This window comes from Triticum urartu, chromosome 5 (genome assembly GCF_003073215.2).
Source record: "Triticum urartu cultivar G1812 chromosome 5, Tu2.1, whole genome shotgun sequence".
In the NCBI taxonomy this organism is placed as follows: Eukaryota; Viridiplantae; Streptophyta; class Magnoliopsida; order Poales; family Poaceae; genus Triticum; species Triticum urartu.
The window spans coordinates 593,592,851-593,611,485 of NC_053026.1; the positions used below are offsets into that span (position 1 = coordinate 593,592,851).

General features: G+C 45.2%; 1 protein-coding gene across 2 annotated transcripts; it reads right to left on the reverse strand.

Moving 5' to 3' along the window:
• Nucleotides 1–655: 655 nt before the first annotated feature.
• LOC125511056 lies at nucleotides 656–2,647 on the reverse strand. 2 transcript variants are annotated; one of them, XM_048676336.1, is made up of 5 exons: nucleotides 2,160–2,647; nucleotides 1,628–1,861; nucleotides 1,258–1,531; nucleotides 1,065–1,142; nucleotides 656–953 (listed from the first exon to the last, which is right to left on the reverse strand). In XM_048676336.1, the coding sequence occupies exons 2-5, from the start codon at nucleotides 1,852–1,854 to the stop codon at nucleotides 903–905; spliced, it is 630 nt and encodes a 209-aa protein (XP_048532293.1). In that variant the 5' UTR covers nucleotides 1,855–1,861; nucleotides 2,160–2,647; the 3' UTR covers nucleotides 656–902. The 2 variants fall into 2 exon arrangements, with proteins under 2 accessions (XP_048532293.1, XP_048532294.1); XM_048676337.1 differs by having other exon boundaries at nucleotides 656–950; nucleotides 2,160–2,646.
• Nucleotides 2,648–18,635: the final 15,988 nt, after the last annotated feature.

Sequence of the window (18,635 nt, forward strand, 5' to 3'; positions counted from 1 at the left end):
CTGACTGTTGTTGCTAAATTATACCATTCCCCAAAGAAAACCGTTCCATGCTCAGTCATTTCAAGTTTATTAGGTTAAACAAGATATACTCCTATTTCTTTTGAAAGCAGGTTCAACAAGTTGCAGCTCTGAAGCCAGGCCACAGCAATAGTCTGAAAGCACTGGCCGACGGAGCTAACAAGCAACAGAGTCAAAGGCCAACCACCAGTAGTACGCTACGATGGAAACGATGCTCCTCGCCGACGGAGCAGGGCGCCAGATATTCAGGATCACGCCCAAGACATGGGGTCATAAATACTACTCCCTCTGTTCCTAAATATAATTCTTTTTAGAAATTTTACCATGAACTACATACGGAGCAAAATAAGTAAATCTACACTCTAGAATATATCTATATACATCTGTATGTAGTTTGTAGTGAAATCTCTAAAAAGACCGATACTCCCTCCATTCCAAAATAGATGACTCAAACTTTATACTAACTTTAGTATAAAGTCAGTACAAAGTTGAGTCATCTATTTTAGAACAGGTGTATTTAGGAACGGAGGGAGTAGTAGATGGCGTGCCATTGCCCATTGCGGTCCCAACTCATCCACAACGACTGTGGCGATTCCACATCCATAACATTTTCCACAGAGGATTAGAGATGATGATCTAATATACTACTACCACTATTTTGCTTCATGGTTCCAGACCAACAATCTCTTCAGAGTTTCCGACAGACAATTAGACGAAAGGATCATGGAGATTAAACAGGGGACGATGAATAAGGAGAAGGGGAACGGGCACTAAATTAGCTGCTTGCTGAGCATTGCCTAGTTAGAAGAACCGCCATTGCTACCTAGGTGCGGCTTCTCTGCCTCGAGCAGATGTCAAAAAATGAATCCATCCTGCTTCTGCCTCTACTCCGAATCGCTCTCCATGCACAGCGCCTTCAGTCCCCTCGCCCTCTGCTGATTGAATTTGCGAGATATCAGTAACACATGGATAAACGTAGATTGAACTAACAGCTCCAGTGTATGCTACTTGCAACCATAGGGAAATGAATCAAAGATTTGGGGTACCTTTTTGGAGCTCTTCTTCTCTCGAACTTCATACCTCTCATGCGAGAGATCTGACAGCCAAGCTCCTGGGCACACCGTCTATGGCCATACACAACAACGACCAACAAAACATTAGGGTTAAGAATGAGCATGAACATGTCTTTGACAGAAAAGAACTTGACAGTTTAGTTTCTGAGATGAAAAAGAACATTACAAGCAAGCATTTCTGCATCAGCTTGGGCCTCTTCTTCGGCCTCTGTGGGAGCTTGCAGCCCTTCATTGCCAAGAAGTCCTCCTCTTTCTCCTTGTTCGACAATGAGATGAAGAACCTCGGCAGAGCAGCGGTGCCCTTCTCTTCCACCCCGCCGCTGAAATCAAACCCATTCCCCTCAAAGGGAAATGGGGAACCCCTGGTGGAGTAGTACCGGTCCTTCTCTGGTGAGAGGGATATGGACTGCCTGGCCTCACTCGCCTGTGCCTCGGATTTTCTGCTAGCAAGCAAATACCAGGGTCAGACATTTCTTGACATTTTGCACGGCAAGGGTCAAAGGGAAAGGGGTCTACGGATGCAATACTGAAATTACCTCCGGTGAAGAGTGCTCGGGCGGCGTGGTGAACGAAACTGTGCGACATCGCCTCCCAGAAGGGGCCGATTCACCCGGGGTATGGTGCGCCTGAGCGCATCCGACCGGGCCGGCGACGGCGAGCCGTCCTCCCGGGACTTGACGCAGCGAAGCCGCTTCCGGCTGCCCCATTGCAGGAACAGGTTTGGCTCGCCGGAGGGCTTTGACTCCTTGACCTCCTGGTCCATCTATATCCTGAAAAACGGCGAAGCCGTCAGCATGTAAATAAACCCTAATAAACTGCAGATCGGGATGAACTTTGCCAAACAGAGTTAGCAGCAGAGGAGACAGGCAAGCTGTAGATCCAACGACTTCGGATAAACCGCTAAATCTTCCGTTGCAAAGTAGCAAGTGCTTCAAGGATTGTTGGGCATATCCATCAGATCCAGCCCAACAGATGCATCAGATCGGACATGGCCTCGTGAAGAACAGAGAAGGGGCTCAGGGAAGGCAGAGAGGGAGAGGGGAAAGAGGTGGGCTTCTGGCGGTTCACCTTCTCGCTGCCTGCTGGAGACGGCGGTGGAGCACAGGAGCCGGGCTCCTGGCGGCTTCGGTAGCAGAGGGTTGATGAAGTTCGGCGGGGAGGCGGCGTGCAGGTTGGAGCTCCTGGCGGCGGTTGCGGTAGCAGATAAGGTTTCCGGCGGCGAGGACGAGGAGGAAGTTCCCGACGCAGGCGGCGAGGAGGCTGGCGCGGGAGATGGGGCGGCGCGGCGCTGGACGACGGACGGCGTGGTGGCGCTCGACGGTGTACGGCAGGCGGACGCAGGAAGTGGCGCGGCAGATCTCGACGGTCGATGAGGCGCGACGGCGAGAAGGGGCGTCGGCGGAGGTGAGGAGGGGCTCGGCGGAGGGCGGAGCGGCGGCAAGAATGGAGGCGGGCGGTGGCGGCGGAGGCGAGAGAGGTTGGGCGCTGGGGTGGATTTTTTGGGGAGAGGCGGCTGGGAAGTTGGGGGGAGAATGGGAACGGGGGGAGGCGCTGCGCTGCGGAGCGCGGGGTAGCCGGGCGGGGTGGGAAACCCCAAAGATATCATCCACTCCTACTACTGCTGCCACGACTTTTGGTGGGTTGCAGAAGTTGCGAGGTTTTTCAAACAAAAATCATAAGGTTTGCAAGGGTTTTAAATTTTGTCATCAAATTTATTCACAACATGACAAAATAAACAGTGTGCTGAATTGGGCAATTTTTTAAAATATAATATTATCAACCTGACTAGTTTTTCATTGCATGTCCGCCTCCTTGTGCGTCAGACGCGTGTCCCTATGGGTTCACCTCGTTCTTCACGTCCACACCCGCGCCTCCCATTTCCAATCCCTTATGCCGCACACACTCACTTTTCCCTTGAAGATCAGCACCGCTTCACCATCCATAGTCGTGTAGGCTCCCAGCGGTGGTGTTGTCCCTCCTGCCTCCTTGCGCATGAAGCTCTATGTGCGCACAGTCGCGTCTCTCAGTCTAGGCCTGAGTAGCGCTAGCGCTTCAACGGTTGCCATTCAAAGTTGCTAGCGAGCCACCGCGGCCGCGCGGAGCTCCCGCTGGTGAGCTACTTCGGACAGCCGCTATTGCATGTGAGTCACCGCGACACGCGCCAGTGCTGCAAGGCACATTGCTGGGTTGCATGGCGACTCGCACGCCCACGAGTCGGAGTTGTTTTTGCAATAAGGGCCATATTGCAATGAGGGTTCTCAACATGGGTCTTGCTGCAATGACAACGGGCACACCCGCGAGCCGAAGATGCTTTGCAACAAAAGTCCTGGTGCAATGAAGGTGTGTGGGTCTTGTTGCAATACCAACGGATACGATCGATAACCGAGGGTGATTTTTACAAGAAGAGTCATGTTGCAACGAAGGTTTGCAGCATAGATCATGTTGCAATGAGGTAAGCATAGAAGAGGAACAATCGGACCGTGAGCATCATACTATCGGATGGCTCGCTAGCCGGTTGATCCTTGACAAATATCATCCAGATGACGCATATCACGTCCTGTTTTTCTAGTACTTTTAGCAAAGGAAGCACAAATTCCTAAGAAAATTAGTTGGGACAAATATCATACAATCGGTACTAATGTAAACAAATCAATGGAACACAAAGAAAGAACAAAAAACCAATAAAAACTGATAAAGAAACGAGAAAACCGGTGAAAACAAAGAAAAAAGAAACACCGTGGAACACTAGAGAAAAACTAGTTCAAAAAAATCAAGAAACCAAGTAAGAAACTAAAAGCGAAAGTATAATGAAGAAAAAAGAAAAGTCAAAGAAAAACTAAAAAGAAACTTAATATAGAATAAAAAACAAAGAAAAGAAAAAAGAAAAAATGAAACAAGCAATGATAAGAAACAAAACAAACCAGAACACACGTTATACTGGGCCGGCCCAGTCGCACGACGCTGTGGAAAGCTTAGGTGAGGGGAGCTATCATCTCACTTATAGTGAGATATAGCACTTGCGCCGACCTAGAGAAGACGGAAGGAAGCCTCACTGAAGGCGAGAGTGACTTGACCAGGCGTGCGGAGGCCACAACGTCGGATTTTTTTCTCCACATTTTTTTTGCTTTCTTTTTTGCTTTCTAATTTTTCTACCAAATATTCTAAATAAATATATTACAAAAAAATTACATTAAAAATTGAAAACAAATTTTAACCAAGCATTTAAAAAATATTAAACTTGTATAGATAAATTGTTTCTCATGTATACGAAAAACATATACAAAAAATATACAATATCCGTGAAAAAAGTTGATAATTTATTTAAAAAATGTTAATCAAGCATTTCATACAAATGTTAGAAAATTATTTGAAAATGTTAATTAATAATTTGAAAATGATATTTATATAAAACATGTTGGCCATGTATTAAAAAATGTAGATTTTGTGTTAAAAACTGTTAACAAAGCATTTAAGAAATACTAAATGTGTATATAAAAATGTTGATATTGTGCTTGCAAGATGTTTAAGGTGTATTATATATATACCAAAAATTTACAATGTGCATGGGAAAATTTGACATAAAAAATAAGTTTTCAAAAAATGTTAATCATATATTTGCAAAATGTTAAGCTTCTATATAAAATATATTTCTGATGTATAGGTTAAATGTTGACTGGAAAAGTAAGACGTGTTGAAAAAAAAAGAAACCAGTGAAAATCGACAAAAAAACTAAAGAAAACGAAGAAAACCAATGAAAAAACAAAGGTAACAAACATAAAAGAATGAAAACGATGAAAACTAAGAAAACAGAATAAAGAGAGAAAAGAAAAAAACCCAATGAAAAACGGAAAGAAACAAATAAAACTGAAGAAAAAAATGAAAACCGATGAAATCCAAGAAAGTAACGAAGAAAACAAATGAAAAAGCAAAGAATAAAATAAAACAGTACATAAAACAAAGAAAACAAATAGAAAACTAAACAAACCAGAGAAAGCGGAGAAGAAACAAAAAAACCGAGAAAAAGGATTTAAAGCAGCGCGTGTCAGGGCATGTATAATGGTTGATAAGATAGTTTTATTTTAAATCTTGCATGTAATTTATAGATGACAAAAAAAATATCTACAATGGGTCATCTCTTAGCCTTATCTTTAATAACTGGGTATTCCTAAAAATGTAGTGAGACATATTGTGTTAAGAGATTATCTCTTGTCTTCTCTTAAATAAAAGAAGACAAGTCTTTTCTTATGATTTCTCTCTCCTTCACTTCATCATTTATTCTACATGATATTGCTAAGATATAACCATTATGCATGCCCTCAGAGAGCAAAGAAAACAAAGCAAACGGGCCAGCTCAGTTCTCTGCGAGATGAAGATTTTCTTCAGCGGAGAAGCTATGATCTCGCTATAAGCTAGACATAGCTCTCGCGCAAAATAGGAGCCCATGTGAGCGACATATAGCTCCAGCGGGAGATATTGTCATATCCCATTTATGTGTTTGTATCTTTTTTTTCCTTTTGTTCTTTTAATTTAATTTTTATAGTGAAATTTTTTATTATTATATATTTTTATTTTGGTCATTTTCATTCATTTATCTATTTCATTTCTCTTTTCCATTTTATATTCTTTTTCCATTTTATTTTTATTTTTTACTTTCTTCTCTTTGTTTCAATTTGTTTTGGCAAAATAAATTGTTTTATTAAAATTGAATTCACATGAATTCTAATATGCATGAACATTATTTTTTAAATCTATGATCCTTTTGTAAAGTACATGAATATTTCTTTCAGCTATATTCACATATATTAATTTCAGATGAACATTTTCTTTTCTGCATACACACATTTATATTTAGGTACATGGTCATAATATCGTGTTGGAATGTACACATTTTATATTATCAAATTTATATTTCAAATTTTTTATTATACATAAATGTATGTTAAGGGACGACCCGTATCAACATGCCTTAGGCGGAGCCGGCCCCCTATCGCACATTAAGAGAGGTAGAGCTCCCGATGGATGTAGCTCCTAAGACATGTCTAGGAAGCATTGTCGACTTCCCTTCATCTTGGCTGATGGCAACCATAGCGGGAGATATTTTAAATTGTAGTAGTAGTAGCAGCAACAACACCAACAATAATAATAGTATATTAAAGAGATAAAAGTAGGATTATCATCCATAGTTTCTGGTAGCCACAAACTTCGTGCATATTGCACGGGGGAGGGGGGGGGGGGTAGTAGTCATTCTTATTTTTAATTAGCCGTCGTAATTAGTTAATCATGCATACCGCGGATGAAACCAAGAAAACACATAAACATATAGCAATAATGTATCGATCATAGTTAAAAAATGCATTTATCATGTTATATGTTATTTTTTTTGTTTGTTGAAAAGACTCCATTTGATACAAAGTACGGAGCATGCATGTAGCACAATCGTTGAACTGATAAAAGAGCAATGCTAACTACTCAAGGACAAACCACTTCTAGATCTACCACACACTCTACCTTATATTTCACCTAAGTTAGATATTTTCACACTAGCAACACTTACATGCTATTTTTTTAGACATGTTTTATACCACCCTATGGAAAGATAGCATGTGTTATGTTAGATAGCTAAATATCAAAATCCTCTTTTTTTAAATGTACCACTGAACCTAAAAACTATCGACATTAGTACTATTGTGCGCAGGAAGAACATAGTGTCCGTAGGCACACTGAGAATTTCTAAGAATAATAGCATATAGATACATTGTATGTGACATAGAGCCAGAATGATTTCAAAACTCAAGATAAAAGAAAATGCCATCTTGTCAACTGACCTACTATTAAGAAGTTAGCTGAGCTCACTTGATTAGGGGAGTGGATGTAAAATTCAACCAACTAGGTTCAAGTCTTCACGAACGTGAGTTTGAGTTCCTATTATTAAGAAAAAAATATTGTAGGGGTCTTCCTTACTGCCTTCCTTCAAAAATAATCTTACCAATTGTGTGCTTACCAAAAGACGTGAAGGTATGGCCATTATGGATATGAGAATAGTGACTTAGAGTTTAGTATGCAGGTGGTCAAGGAAATTAGAAAGTACACATGGAATACCAAACAAACTATAGCTGCTACAAACGTAATAGTGTAGCTGTGGCTAGTTTATTTTGTCAATTTTTTACTTTTGCTTTTACTTGTTGTACAGAACCATGCTCTGGTTTCTTTGATGGAAATTGTCAAGAGGCTCACCGTTTCAATTTCTTTAATGGTTGATGAGATACCCAATGTTTTTAAAAAACGTGTCACCATAATAGTTAGAGAAGTGATATCAAAGGTGTATTTTTATGGATTCTCTTGATGCGCCACAAGCTTAAACGAAGTGAACGCACTGGTAGAAAAAGGGTCTGTTGTCCCGGTTTGTAAGGGCCTTTAGTCCCGGTTCCTGAACCGGGACTAAAGGGTCGGTACTAATGCCCTGACCCTTTAGTCCCGGTTCAAACCAGAACCGGGACTAAAGGCCCTCCACGTGGCCGGTCCACCTTTAGTCCCGGTTGGTAACACCAACCGGTACTAAAGGAAATTTTCTGATTTTTTTTGAATTTTTTTTTGAATTTTTTTTGAATTTTTTTATTTTCAAATTTCTGAATTATTTTAACCTCTAATCTCTAATCACCCCTCATCATTCCAAATCATTTAACTTTCCGGACGGTCACCCATCCTCCCACTCCCCTAGCCTGAGCACGCTTAACTTCCGGTTCTATTCTCCCTCGTTTCCAAGTCTGCACTCGTTGTTTTCCTGACAATAGTAAGATGTCAATCCTATTAACCCTCAGGAGTTTAGCTTGAGCATGAAGTCACACATTTACTGTTTGAGTTTGAAACTATTGTTCTAAAAAACAATAATTTTTTAGTAACACTAATATTTCTTGAATAAGTAGTTTGACCATTGTTTGACCACAATTTGACCACAGTTTGACCAGATTTGACCAAAATTCAAAAAAAATGAAATAATTATTTAATAACACTAATATTCTTGAATAATTATTTAGTAACACTAATACTTCTTGAATAAGTAGTTTGACCATAGTTTGACCAGATTTAATGAAAATTTAAAAAAAACTGAAATTTGAGCATAACTTTTTTTCCTTTTGGAATTTGAGGATTCTACAAATTTGCAAACAGGCCGTAGGCGGTCTCCATCGGATGTAACTTTTCGAGTAGATGATTTTTCATATAAAAAACTTTTTAATCCGAGTTCGTATGCAAAAGTTATGCCCATTTTACAAATTCCAGAGAGATTTTGTAAATAAAGTCGAAATTTATATTTGTAAATTTTCCCAACAACTAGACCACATATCACATGGGAAACTTATTTTATTTTATTTTTTTGACATTTCCATCATTTTCTTTTGTTTTTTCTAAAACTGAAAAGGCGGTCCATGGGGGGGGAGAGTTTGAAAATGGGACCTTTAGTACCGGTTCGTGCCATGAACCGGTACTAATGCCTCAAAGCCCATTAGTCCCGGTTGGTGGCACCAACCGGGACTAAAGGTCTAACCTTTAGTACCGATTGGTGCCACCAATCGGGACTAATGGGCATCGCACCCTTTAGTCCCGGTTCGTGGCACGAACCGGGACTAAAGGGCCCAGGTGAACCGGGACTAATGCCTTAGCTGCATGAACCGGGATAAATGCACCCATTGGTCCCGGTTCTGGACTGAACCGGGACTAATGGGCTTACCCGGCCTGGACCAAAGCCCCCTTTTCTACTAGTGACGTTCCGGGGATCGACAGACGATGAACCATGGTGAGTGATCCTAAACCATTTGAAAGGATCGATATGGTTGACTAGAGGGGGTGGGGTGAATAGGCAACTACCAATTTTTGAATTTTGTTTACCAAATTAAAATTTGCATCAAAGTAGGTTGTCTAGATGTGCAACTAGGTGAGCAACCTATATGATGCAATAACAACAAGCATACAAGCAAGCAAGAGAAGTAACACTAAAGAGCTTGCACAAGTAAAGGTAAGAGATAACCAAGAGTGGATCCGGTGAAGACGAGGATGTGTTACCGAAGTTCCTTCCTTTTGAGGGGAAGTATGTCTCCGTTAGAGCGGTGTGGAGGCACAATGCTCCCTAAGAAGCCACTAGGGCCACCGTATTCTCCTCACGCCCTCACACAATGTGAGATGACGTGATTCCACTATTGGTGCCCTTGAAGGAGGCTCCCAACAAAACCACGAAGCTTCACCACAATGAACTATGGCTCTGTGGTGACCTCAACCGTCTAGGGTGCTCAAACACCCAAGAGTAACAAGATCCGCTAGGGATGAGTGGGGGAATCGAAAATCCCTTTGTGGAAGTGTAGATCGGGGCCTTCTCAACCACTCCCGAGCAAATCAACAAGTTTGATTGGCTAGAGAGATAGATCGGGCGAAAATGGAGCTTGGAGCATTTAATGGAGCTTGAGCATTAATGAAGCTTGAGGGGGAAGAGGTGGGTCAAAGGAGAAGAAGGGGACCCCCTTTTATAGTGGGGGCAACAATCCAACTGTTGCCCCACCAACCAGCCCCGCACAGGGCGGTAGTACCGCTAACGGGGGCGGTACTACCGCTGAGCCAGCGGTACTGCCGCGCAGAGAAGAGCAGCAGGGATCTGAACCCAGCGCGGTACCACTGCGGTGGTAAGGGCGGTACTACCGCTCCGAAACGGTACTACCGTCCCTACAACCGCAACTAGTGCCGCAAAACCCGACATGAGAAAAAGAGCCCTCGAGTCGAGGCGGTAGGAGCCAGACAACCCAGCGGTAGTACAGCTGCGGGGTCACAGGAGGTACTACCGCTGCGGAGCGGTGCTGCCGCTTGTGACCCTTCGGCGGTACTACCGCTGGTAGTGCGGTACTACCGCTGGGACACAAAAAAGATAGAAGATCTCTCCATCGAGGCTGAGGATGAGGCGGTGGTGCCAGGCAGGCCAGCGGTAGTACTGTTGTGGAGTCATGGGCAGTACTACCGTTGCGAAGCGGTACTGCCGCTTGTGACTCCTCAACGGTACTACCGCTGGGTTGCGCGGTACTACCGCTGGAACCCAGACAGGACAAAGAAAAGAGAAGAGATCTCTCCAATGAGGTGGAAGAGCTCGGAGGGTGAGAAGCTGACGTGTACGTGTTGATTCCACCCATGCAATACCCCAGCAGACCCCCTCTTGATAGTACGGTGCCCTCTACGCAACTAGTCCACCAAAAGAGAAACGAAGAGCTACACCGTCTTGAACGACACTCCGAAGGGAAGAAAACGTCTCGTGCCAAGGATGAATCTGTGAACTACTCAAAGCACATGATTAGTCCGCAAACATGTTGTCATTAATCACCAAAACTACCTCGAGAGAGATATGCCTCAACAATCTCCCCCTTTTTGGTGGATTAATGACAACTAGGGATTTGCACAAAGAAAAGATATAACAGTAGGAAAACTAAGAACTACAAAATATAGACGGGCTCCCCCTGAATGTGTGCACCTAGTAAGAGGAGCAAAAGGAAAGCAAGACACACACATCCGGATCAACACTCCCCCTATATTTTATAGCCCAAGAATTCTAAGCACAAGATATATGAGAGAAGAGTATAAAACAGGACAAGCATGCAACTCATAATATACTACAGTACTGAATATACATAAGTAATAAGGTAGCGATAGGGAGCATATGTCTCACACCATATGTCTAGAACTTAGGTCTCATAGGCACCAAACCAAACCAACCAAAGACACCGAGAGAACACACAAGAAAACACAAGACGACACACTCAAAGCACGGCAACAACACAAATCCCTACACTCTCTCCCCCTTTGGCAGCAAGACACCAAAAAGGGCAAAGAGTGACGCTACGACTCCAGATGATGGCAAGCTGAGGATCTCGAACATCACATCTCAGCGTGATCGTCTGCATCTTCGTCGTGGGTTGAAAACTGCTCGGCGTCGGAGTCGGTCCAAGGGCAATGTTGATGAATCCATTCCTCCTCTTCAGTGATCTGACCCTCAGAACCACTGGCAACTGTCGCTCCCATCTGACGCATGAACTCCTTGTGGCGCACCCTGGCATGCTTCTCCGTCACATGAGTCATGTACTGACCATGAGACTCCATGCAGAAAAGCTTCTTCATCTTGCGTTTAAGCTTCTGCGCCCACGAAGGTTCTGCACTAGAGGGCCCAAAGTCCTCCTCGTGATCATCAGTGGCAGCCCCACCCTCGGTCTCCATGGCAGCAGCAGCAGCAGTAGACGGACCCCCGGTTTGAGGCGCTAGGGTGACCCAATTGTCCTTCTTCCTCAGACGCTTGATCTCATGGGAAACCAAGTCTCCAGTTTCTAGCAACACTCTGGGATAGATCTGTGCCCAGGCCCTCTCAATGAGCCTCATGATGAATGGACCATATATCGGGCACTTGCGCTCAGACACGGCAGAGAGAAGTTCAGACCACATGACATGAGAAATATCCAGGCTCTCTCCAGTGTTTGCTTCCTTCTCATGCTGATAGAACAGAAGCATGTCCACGATATAAGAGTGGACCATATCCAGATTCCCGATGCGAGGAAAGAGAGTCTCACGGAAGATACGATTAAGAATGTCCAAATACGGAGACAGCTCATAGGTTTTCTTCTTAGTCACTGGGTGAACTTTCACAGTGCAGTAGGGCCAAAGGGCTTGCTTGTGAGTGGACGTAGCATTGCGGTGAGGGTGGAAACCGACTGAAGTCTCAAGACCAATATCCTCCACATCAAGTAACTCCATGAAGGCCTTCCACTTGACGGAAAGCAACTTGCCATTGGTCATCCAAGTCAGAGTCCCGTCGGCATCCGTTCCAAGATGAACGGTAGCAAAGAATTGAGCCACCAAATCTGCATCGAAATCCTTGTTGAACTGCATGATCCTGAGAATGTTCAGCTGAGTGCACATCTGAAGGGCTTCGCCAAAGTACTCAGGGTCCTTCTCCATAACATCAGTGTTAATGGAGCGAACATCAACAAAGAGATTCTTCTTAGCCTTGATCACATCAAAATAGATGGCAAACTGAAATCGGTTCCAGAACGGGCGGTTGACCAAAGTGGGTTCTTGGTCCACCTCATAGGGATTGCGGCGACGCCTTTCCCAAAACTCCTTGGCAGTCATCTCAGTCACAGTCTTCCCTTTTGGCTTGGTGGCGGATCTCTTCGACTGCTGAGAAGGTGGAGGAACACTTGCGGATGCACCTGCTGGTGATGGTTGGGTGCTAGAGGAACCACCGACTGGCTCAGAGGTGCGGTAGCGTTTTGATGTTGCACGCCCGGGGTTGATACGGCGAGCTTGATGCTCAGGATGTTCATCACCTGGAACCAAACACAAGAACACGCAAAACAACTAGAAAGAACGAGCATAAGCCAACAAACACAACAAAAAGGGATCAAGGTAAGGCAGGAATATGATGGAATTTGGCAAGCAGCGGTAGTACCGTGACATGCCCGCGGTAGTACAGCCCAAGCGGTAGTACCGCTCCAAAGAGAGCGGTAGACCGCTCGAGGTCAAGCGGTAGTACCGCTCCAACGAGAGCGGTAGTACTGCTCGAGGCGGAGAAACAGCGGTTTCCTACTACACGAGGCGGAGAAACAACGTTTTCCTACTACCGTGGTCAGATCCAGCACTACCGGCCTGCCAAATTCAAAAATATTCCTACCAAACTCTAATCTAGATAGTCTAGTTTCCTTCTTCAACCTACTCAAGCCTAGATTTAGCCAAAAATCTAGAGATGCAACCACCATTGCCCCTAAGAAACAAGATCTGAAAACGAGACAAAAGGAGAGAAGGAACGGGGGCAATATCGGCATCCATGGCAAGAGAACGAGGTGGGGATCGACTCCACCAAGGAAATGGAGAGGGACGCCCCGGAGACGGAGATCCGCCAGAGCCCTCCCACGACGAGTTGAGGCTGGAGAGAGGAAGAGGAAAGAGGGGGCGAAGCGAATGGGTATGGGGGAGAAGAAACCTCCCCCTGCCCCGATATAACCCCCTGGTCCCGTCCCTCGGCGGTAGTACTGCGCTGGGGGGCGGTAGTACCGCGCACCACCAGCGGTAGTACCGCCCAGTACGCCACGACAACCAAACAACATGGCTTAGCTCGAAGGAAAAACAAAATGGCAAGAAAAGAGAGCACACCAGCAAACGACCAAGACACACCTCTTCAAGAGAGGGCGGTGGCCGAGGCCACCTATGTTTGAGTCAAGAGGTATGGAGCCGCGAAGATTTTAACCTTGGGCCCATGACCAAAACTCGTCTTTGAAACACAAGTACCATCAACAATGGCTAAAGTGAAAGACTTGATCAATTTATGCATAATGGGGTGAGGGAGAGTTCATTGAGAGAACAACACTCCCCCTATGTCCATGCCTACACCTAAACTAGACAACAAATTGAGTGTGGTGGGGTGTGCAAGGGTTCAAGCCACATTGCTCGAATGAATGATATTTAGCTCATGCCTTAACTCGCGAAATCTTGCTTCATCCAAGGGCTTCGTGAAAATATCTGCAAGGTTGTCATGAGTGTTGACATAGTTGAGCTCGTTCTCTCCTCGCCTAATGTGATCCCGGATGAAGTGATACCGAATCTCAATATGCTTCGTCTTGAAGTGTTGCACCGGGTTGAGAGAGATCTTCTTGATGGCACTTTCATTGTCACACCAAAGAGGCACTTTGTCACAAGTGACACCGTAATCCTTTAAAGTTTGCCTCATCCATAGGAGTTGTGCACAACAACTACCGGCTGCTACATACTCCGCCTCGGTGGACGAGAGAGACACACAACTTTGCTTTTTGGAAGACCAACTTACCAAAGAGAAACCAAGGAATTGGCACCCTCCGGAAGTGGACTTCCTATCCACTTTGTCTCCTGCCCAATCGGAATCCGAGTACCCTACAAGCTTGAAGTTTGATCCTCTTGGGTACCATAAGCCAAAGTTTGGGGTATGAGCCAAATATCAAAAGATTCGTTTGACCACCACATAGTGACTTTCCTTAGGTGCGGCTTGAAACCGTGCACAAATTCCCACACTCAACATGATATCCGGTCTAGATGCACAAAGGTAAAGCAAGGATCCAATCATGGAGCGATATACCTTTTGATCCACCACTTTACCATTGGGATCTATGTCAAGTTGGCACTTGGTGGGCATTGGAGTGGAAGCCGGCTTGACGTCACTTAGCTTGAATCTCTTGAGCATGTCTTGAGTGTATTTTGCTTGATTGATGAAGGTTCCTTCTCTTCTTTGCTTCACTTCGAACCCTAGAAAGAACTTCAACTCTCCCATGGAAGACATCTCGAACTTTGAGGTCATGAGAGCGGCAAATTCCTCATTGAAAGCTTTGTTAGGGGAACCAAAGATGATATCATCAACATATAATTGGCACACAAACAACTCCCCTTTGACCTTCTTAGTAAAAAGAGTGGGGTCGATTAGCCCAACTTCAAAACCACGATCTTGTAAAAACTTGGTAAGGTGGTCATATCACGCACGTGGGGCTTGTTTAAGGCCATAGAGTGCCTTATCGAGTTGATACACATGATCGGGAAAGTAGGGATCCTCGAACCCGGGGGGTTGCTTGACATAAACCAATTCATTAATGGGACCATTAAGAAAAGCACTCTTCACATCCATTTGTTGTAACTTAAAGTTATGATGAGAAGCATAAGCAATCAACATGCGAATAGATTCAAGACGAGCAACGGGAGAAAAGGTTTCACCGTAGTCGATACCCTCGACTTGGGAGTAGCCTTGTGCTACCAAACGAGCCTTGTTGCGAATGATAATCCCATGGGCATCTTGCTTGTTCTTAAATATCCACTTGGTTCCAATGACATTGTGATTCCCCGTCGGTCTTGGCACCAATCTCCACACTTTTTTGCGCTCGAAGTTGTTGAGTTCTTCATGCATGGCATTGAGCCAGTCCGGATCTTCTAGCGCCTCATAGACCTTGTGGGGTTCCGCACAAGAGACAAACACGTGATGCTCACAGTAATTTGCTAATTGTCTACGAGTGCTTACCCCTTTCTTAAGCTTCCAAGCACATTCGTCATGAGATGATCCTTGGTGGAGAGATTGGAAGCAACCTTGGCGGCACGACGCTCTAATTCCTCCTCGGGGGTGAGACGAGGAGTGGTCACTTGATCATCTTGAGCGTCGTCTTGGGCTTGTTCTTGTTCTTGAACTTGCTTGGAGGAGAGAACTTGACCTTGGGCATCACTTGATGTGTCAACACCGTCTTGAGCGTGATCTTGCCCTTGGTCATGTTCTTGAGGATGAGGGCCTTCGTGTTGTTCTTCGGAAGCGTGTGGGCCTTGGGTTAGTGATGGCTCCACTTGAGTGGAGCTTTGTCCTTCTCCTTCGGCCACAAGGGGTTCCTCAATGGGCAGGATAAAGCCAACACCCATTCTTCTTATGGCTTGGGGAGGAATTTCATCACCTACATCACAAGTGCCACTTTGCTCCACTTGGGAGCCGTTATTTTCATCAAACTCCACGTTACACGTCTCCTCAATAAGTCCCGTGGATTTATTGAGGACACGGTAAGCATGAGAGTTTGTAGCATAACCAACAAATATGCCCTCATAAGCTCTAGCCTCAAATTTAGACATCTGAACACCTTTCTTGAGAATGAAACATTTACACCCGAATACCCGAAAGTACTTGAGGTTGGGCTTGTTACCGGTGAGTATCTCATATGGAGTCTTGTTCAAGCCCTTGCGGAGGTAGAGCCCATTGGATGCATGACACGCGGTGTTGATGGCTTCAGCCCAAAAGTTGTACGGAGACTTGAACTCCGCCATCATGGTCCTTGCCGCATCCATCAACGTCCGGTTCTTCCTCTCCGCAACACCGTTTTGTTGAGGGGTGTAAGGTGCGGAATATTGATGCTTGATCCCCTCATCACTAAGAAACTCATACAAGGTGTAGTTCTTGAACTCGGTGCCGTTGTCACTTCTTATTGTCAAGATCTTTGCATTGTGTTGACGTTGTGCTTCATTTGCAAAGTCAATGACGGTTTGTTGGGTCTCGCTCTTCCTCTTGAAGAAATACACCCACGTGTATCTTGAGAAGTCATCCACAATCACCAAGCAATACTTCCTACCTCCAAGACTATCGAAGGATGGAGGCCCAAAGAGATCCATGTGAAGGAGCTCCAAAGGCCTCTTTAAGTAAATGATAGTCGTGGGAGGGTGAGCCTTCCCATGTAGCTTTCCGTCGATACAAGCACTGCAAGCACGATCTTTAGCAAAACTAACATTCGTTAGTCCACGGACATGGTCCCCCTTGAGGAGACTTTGCAAAGATCTCATATTGACATGGGCTAAACGGCGATGCCAAAGCCATCCCGCATCAACTTTAGCCATTAGGCATGTCGCGGTCTTAGTGGGTCGCTCTGAAAAGTTAATCACATATAGACCGTTCTCGACATGCCCAACAAAGGCTACTTTAAGAGTCTTGCTCCACAAGAGGGCCACGGTATCGATATCAAAGAAAGTGGCAAAGCCCATGATTGCAAGTTGACGAACAGAAAGTAAATTGTATGCAAGGGACTCAACAAGCATGACCTTCTCGATCGTGAGATCATGAGAGATGACCACCTTGCCAAGTCACAATACCTTGGAGGATGAGGCGTCACCCCACTCGACATTGGTGGGCATAGATGGAATCTTGTGCACGTCCACCACCAAGTCCTTGCTTCCGGTCATATGAGTTGTAGCTCCGCTATCGAGCAACCATGATCCCCCACCGGAAGCAAACACCTACAAGAGATTAATGCTTGGTTTTAGGTACCCATTTTGTAATGGGTCTTTTGATGTTAGTAATAAGGGTCTTTGGAACCCAAATAGACCATTCAATGTATTCATGAAGAGAACCAACGAATTTGGCATAGACATGCCCATCACTAGCATGACATAACATATAAGAAGGATTACAGTCGTCGGCTTTGATGCGAGGAGTGACATTGCCCCTTTTGACAACGCCACCCTTCGCATTGTTCTTCTTCTTCTCCTCGGAGGCACTTTCTCCCTCCTTCACAAAGGTTTGCATGAGAGGAGTGTTGGGTTTCGTAGTAATTTCAAAAAAATTCCTACGCACACGCAAGATCATGTGATGCATAGCAACGAGAGGGGAGAGTGTTGTCTACGTACCCAACGCAGACCGACTGCGGAAGCGATGACACAACATAGAGGAAGTAGTCGTACGTCTTCATGATCCAACCGATCAAGCACCGAAACTACGGCACCTCCGAGTTCGAGCACACGCTCAGCTCGATGACGATCCCCGAACTCCGATCCAGCAAAGCGTTGGGGAAGAGTTCCATCAGCACGACGGCGTGGTGACGATCTTGATGCACTACAGCAGCAGGGCTTCGCCTAAACTCTGCTACAGTATTATCGAGGACTATGGTGGCAGGGGGCACCGCACACGGCTAAGGAATAGATCACGTGGATCAACTTGTGTGTTTCTGGGGTGCCTCTGCCTCAGTATATAAAGGACTAGAGGGGGGGAGGCTGGCCGGCCATAGGAGGCGCGCCAGGAGAGTCCTACTCCCTCTGGGAGTAGGATTCCCCCCCAATCCTAGTTGGAATAGGACTCCTTGAGGGGGAAAGAGAGAGAGGGGGGCCGGCCACCTCTCCTAGTCCTAATAGGACTAGGGGAAGGGGGGAGGCGCGCGGCCACCTTGGGCTGCCCCTTTCTCCTTTCCACTAAGGCCCATCAAGGCCCATATGGCTCCCGGGGGGTTCCAGTAACCTCCCGGTACTCCGGTAAAATCCCGATTTCACCCGGAACACTTCCGATGTCCAAATATAGGCTTCCAATATATCAATCTTTATGTCTCGACCATTTAGAGACTCCTCGTCATGTCCGTGATCACATCCGGGACTCCGAACAACCTTCGGTACATCAAAATGCATAAACTCATAATATAACTGTCATCGCCTTAGCGTGCGGACCCCTACGGGTTCGAGAACAATGTTAGACATGACCGAGACACGTCTCCGGTCAAATAACCAATAGCGGGACCTGGATGCCATATTGGCTCCTACATATTCTACGAAGATCTTTTATCGGTCAGACCGCATAACAACATACGTTGTTCCCTTTGTCATCGGTATGTTACTTGCCCGAGATTCGATCGTCGGTATCCAATACCTAGTTCAGTCTCGTTACCGGCAAGTCTCTTTACTCGTTCCGTAATACATCATCTCGCAACTAACTCATTAGTTGCAATGCTTGCAAGGCTTATGTGATGTGCATTACCGAGAGGGCCCAGAGATACCTCTCCGACAATCGGAGTGACAAATCCTAATCTCGAAATACGCCAACCCAAAATCTACCTTTGGAGACACCTGTAATGCTCCTTTATAATCACCCAGTTACGTTGTGACGTTTGGTAGCACCCAAATTGTTCCTCCGGCAAACGGGAGTTGCATAATCTCATAGTCATAGGAACATGTATAAGTCATGAAGGAAGCAATAGCAACATACTAAACGATCGGGTGCTA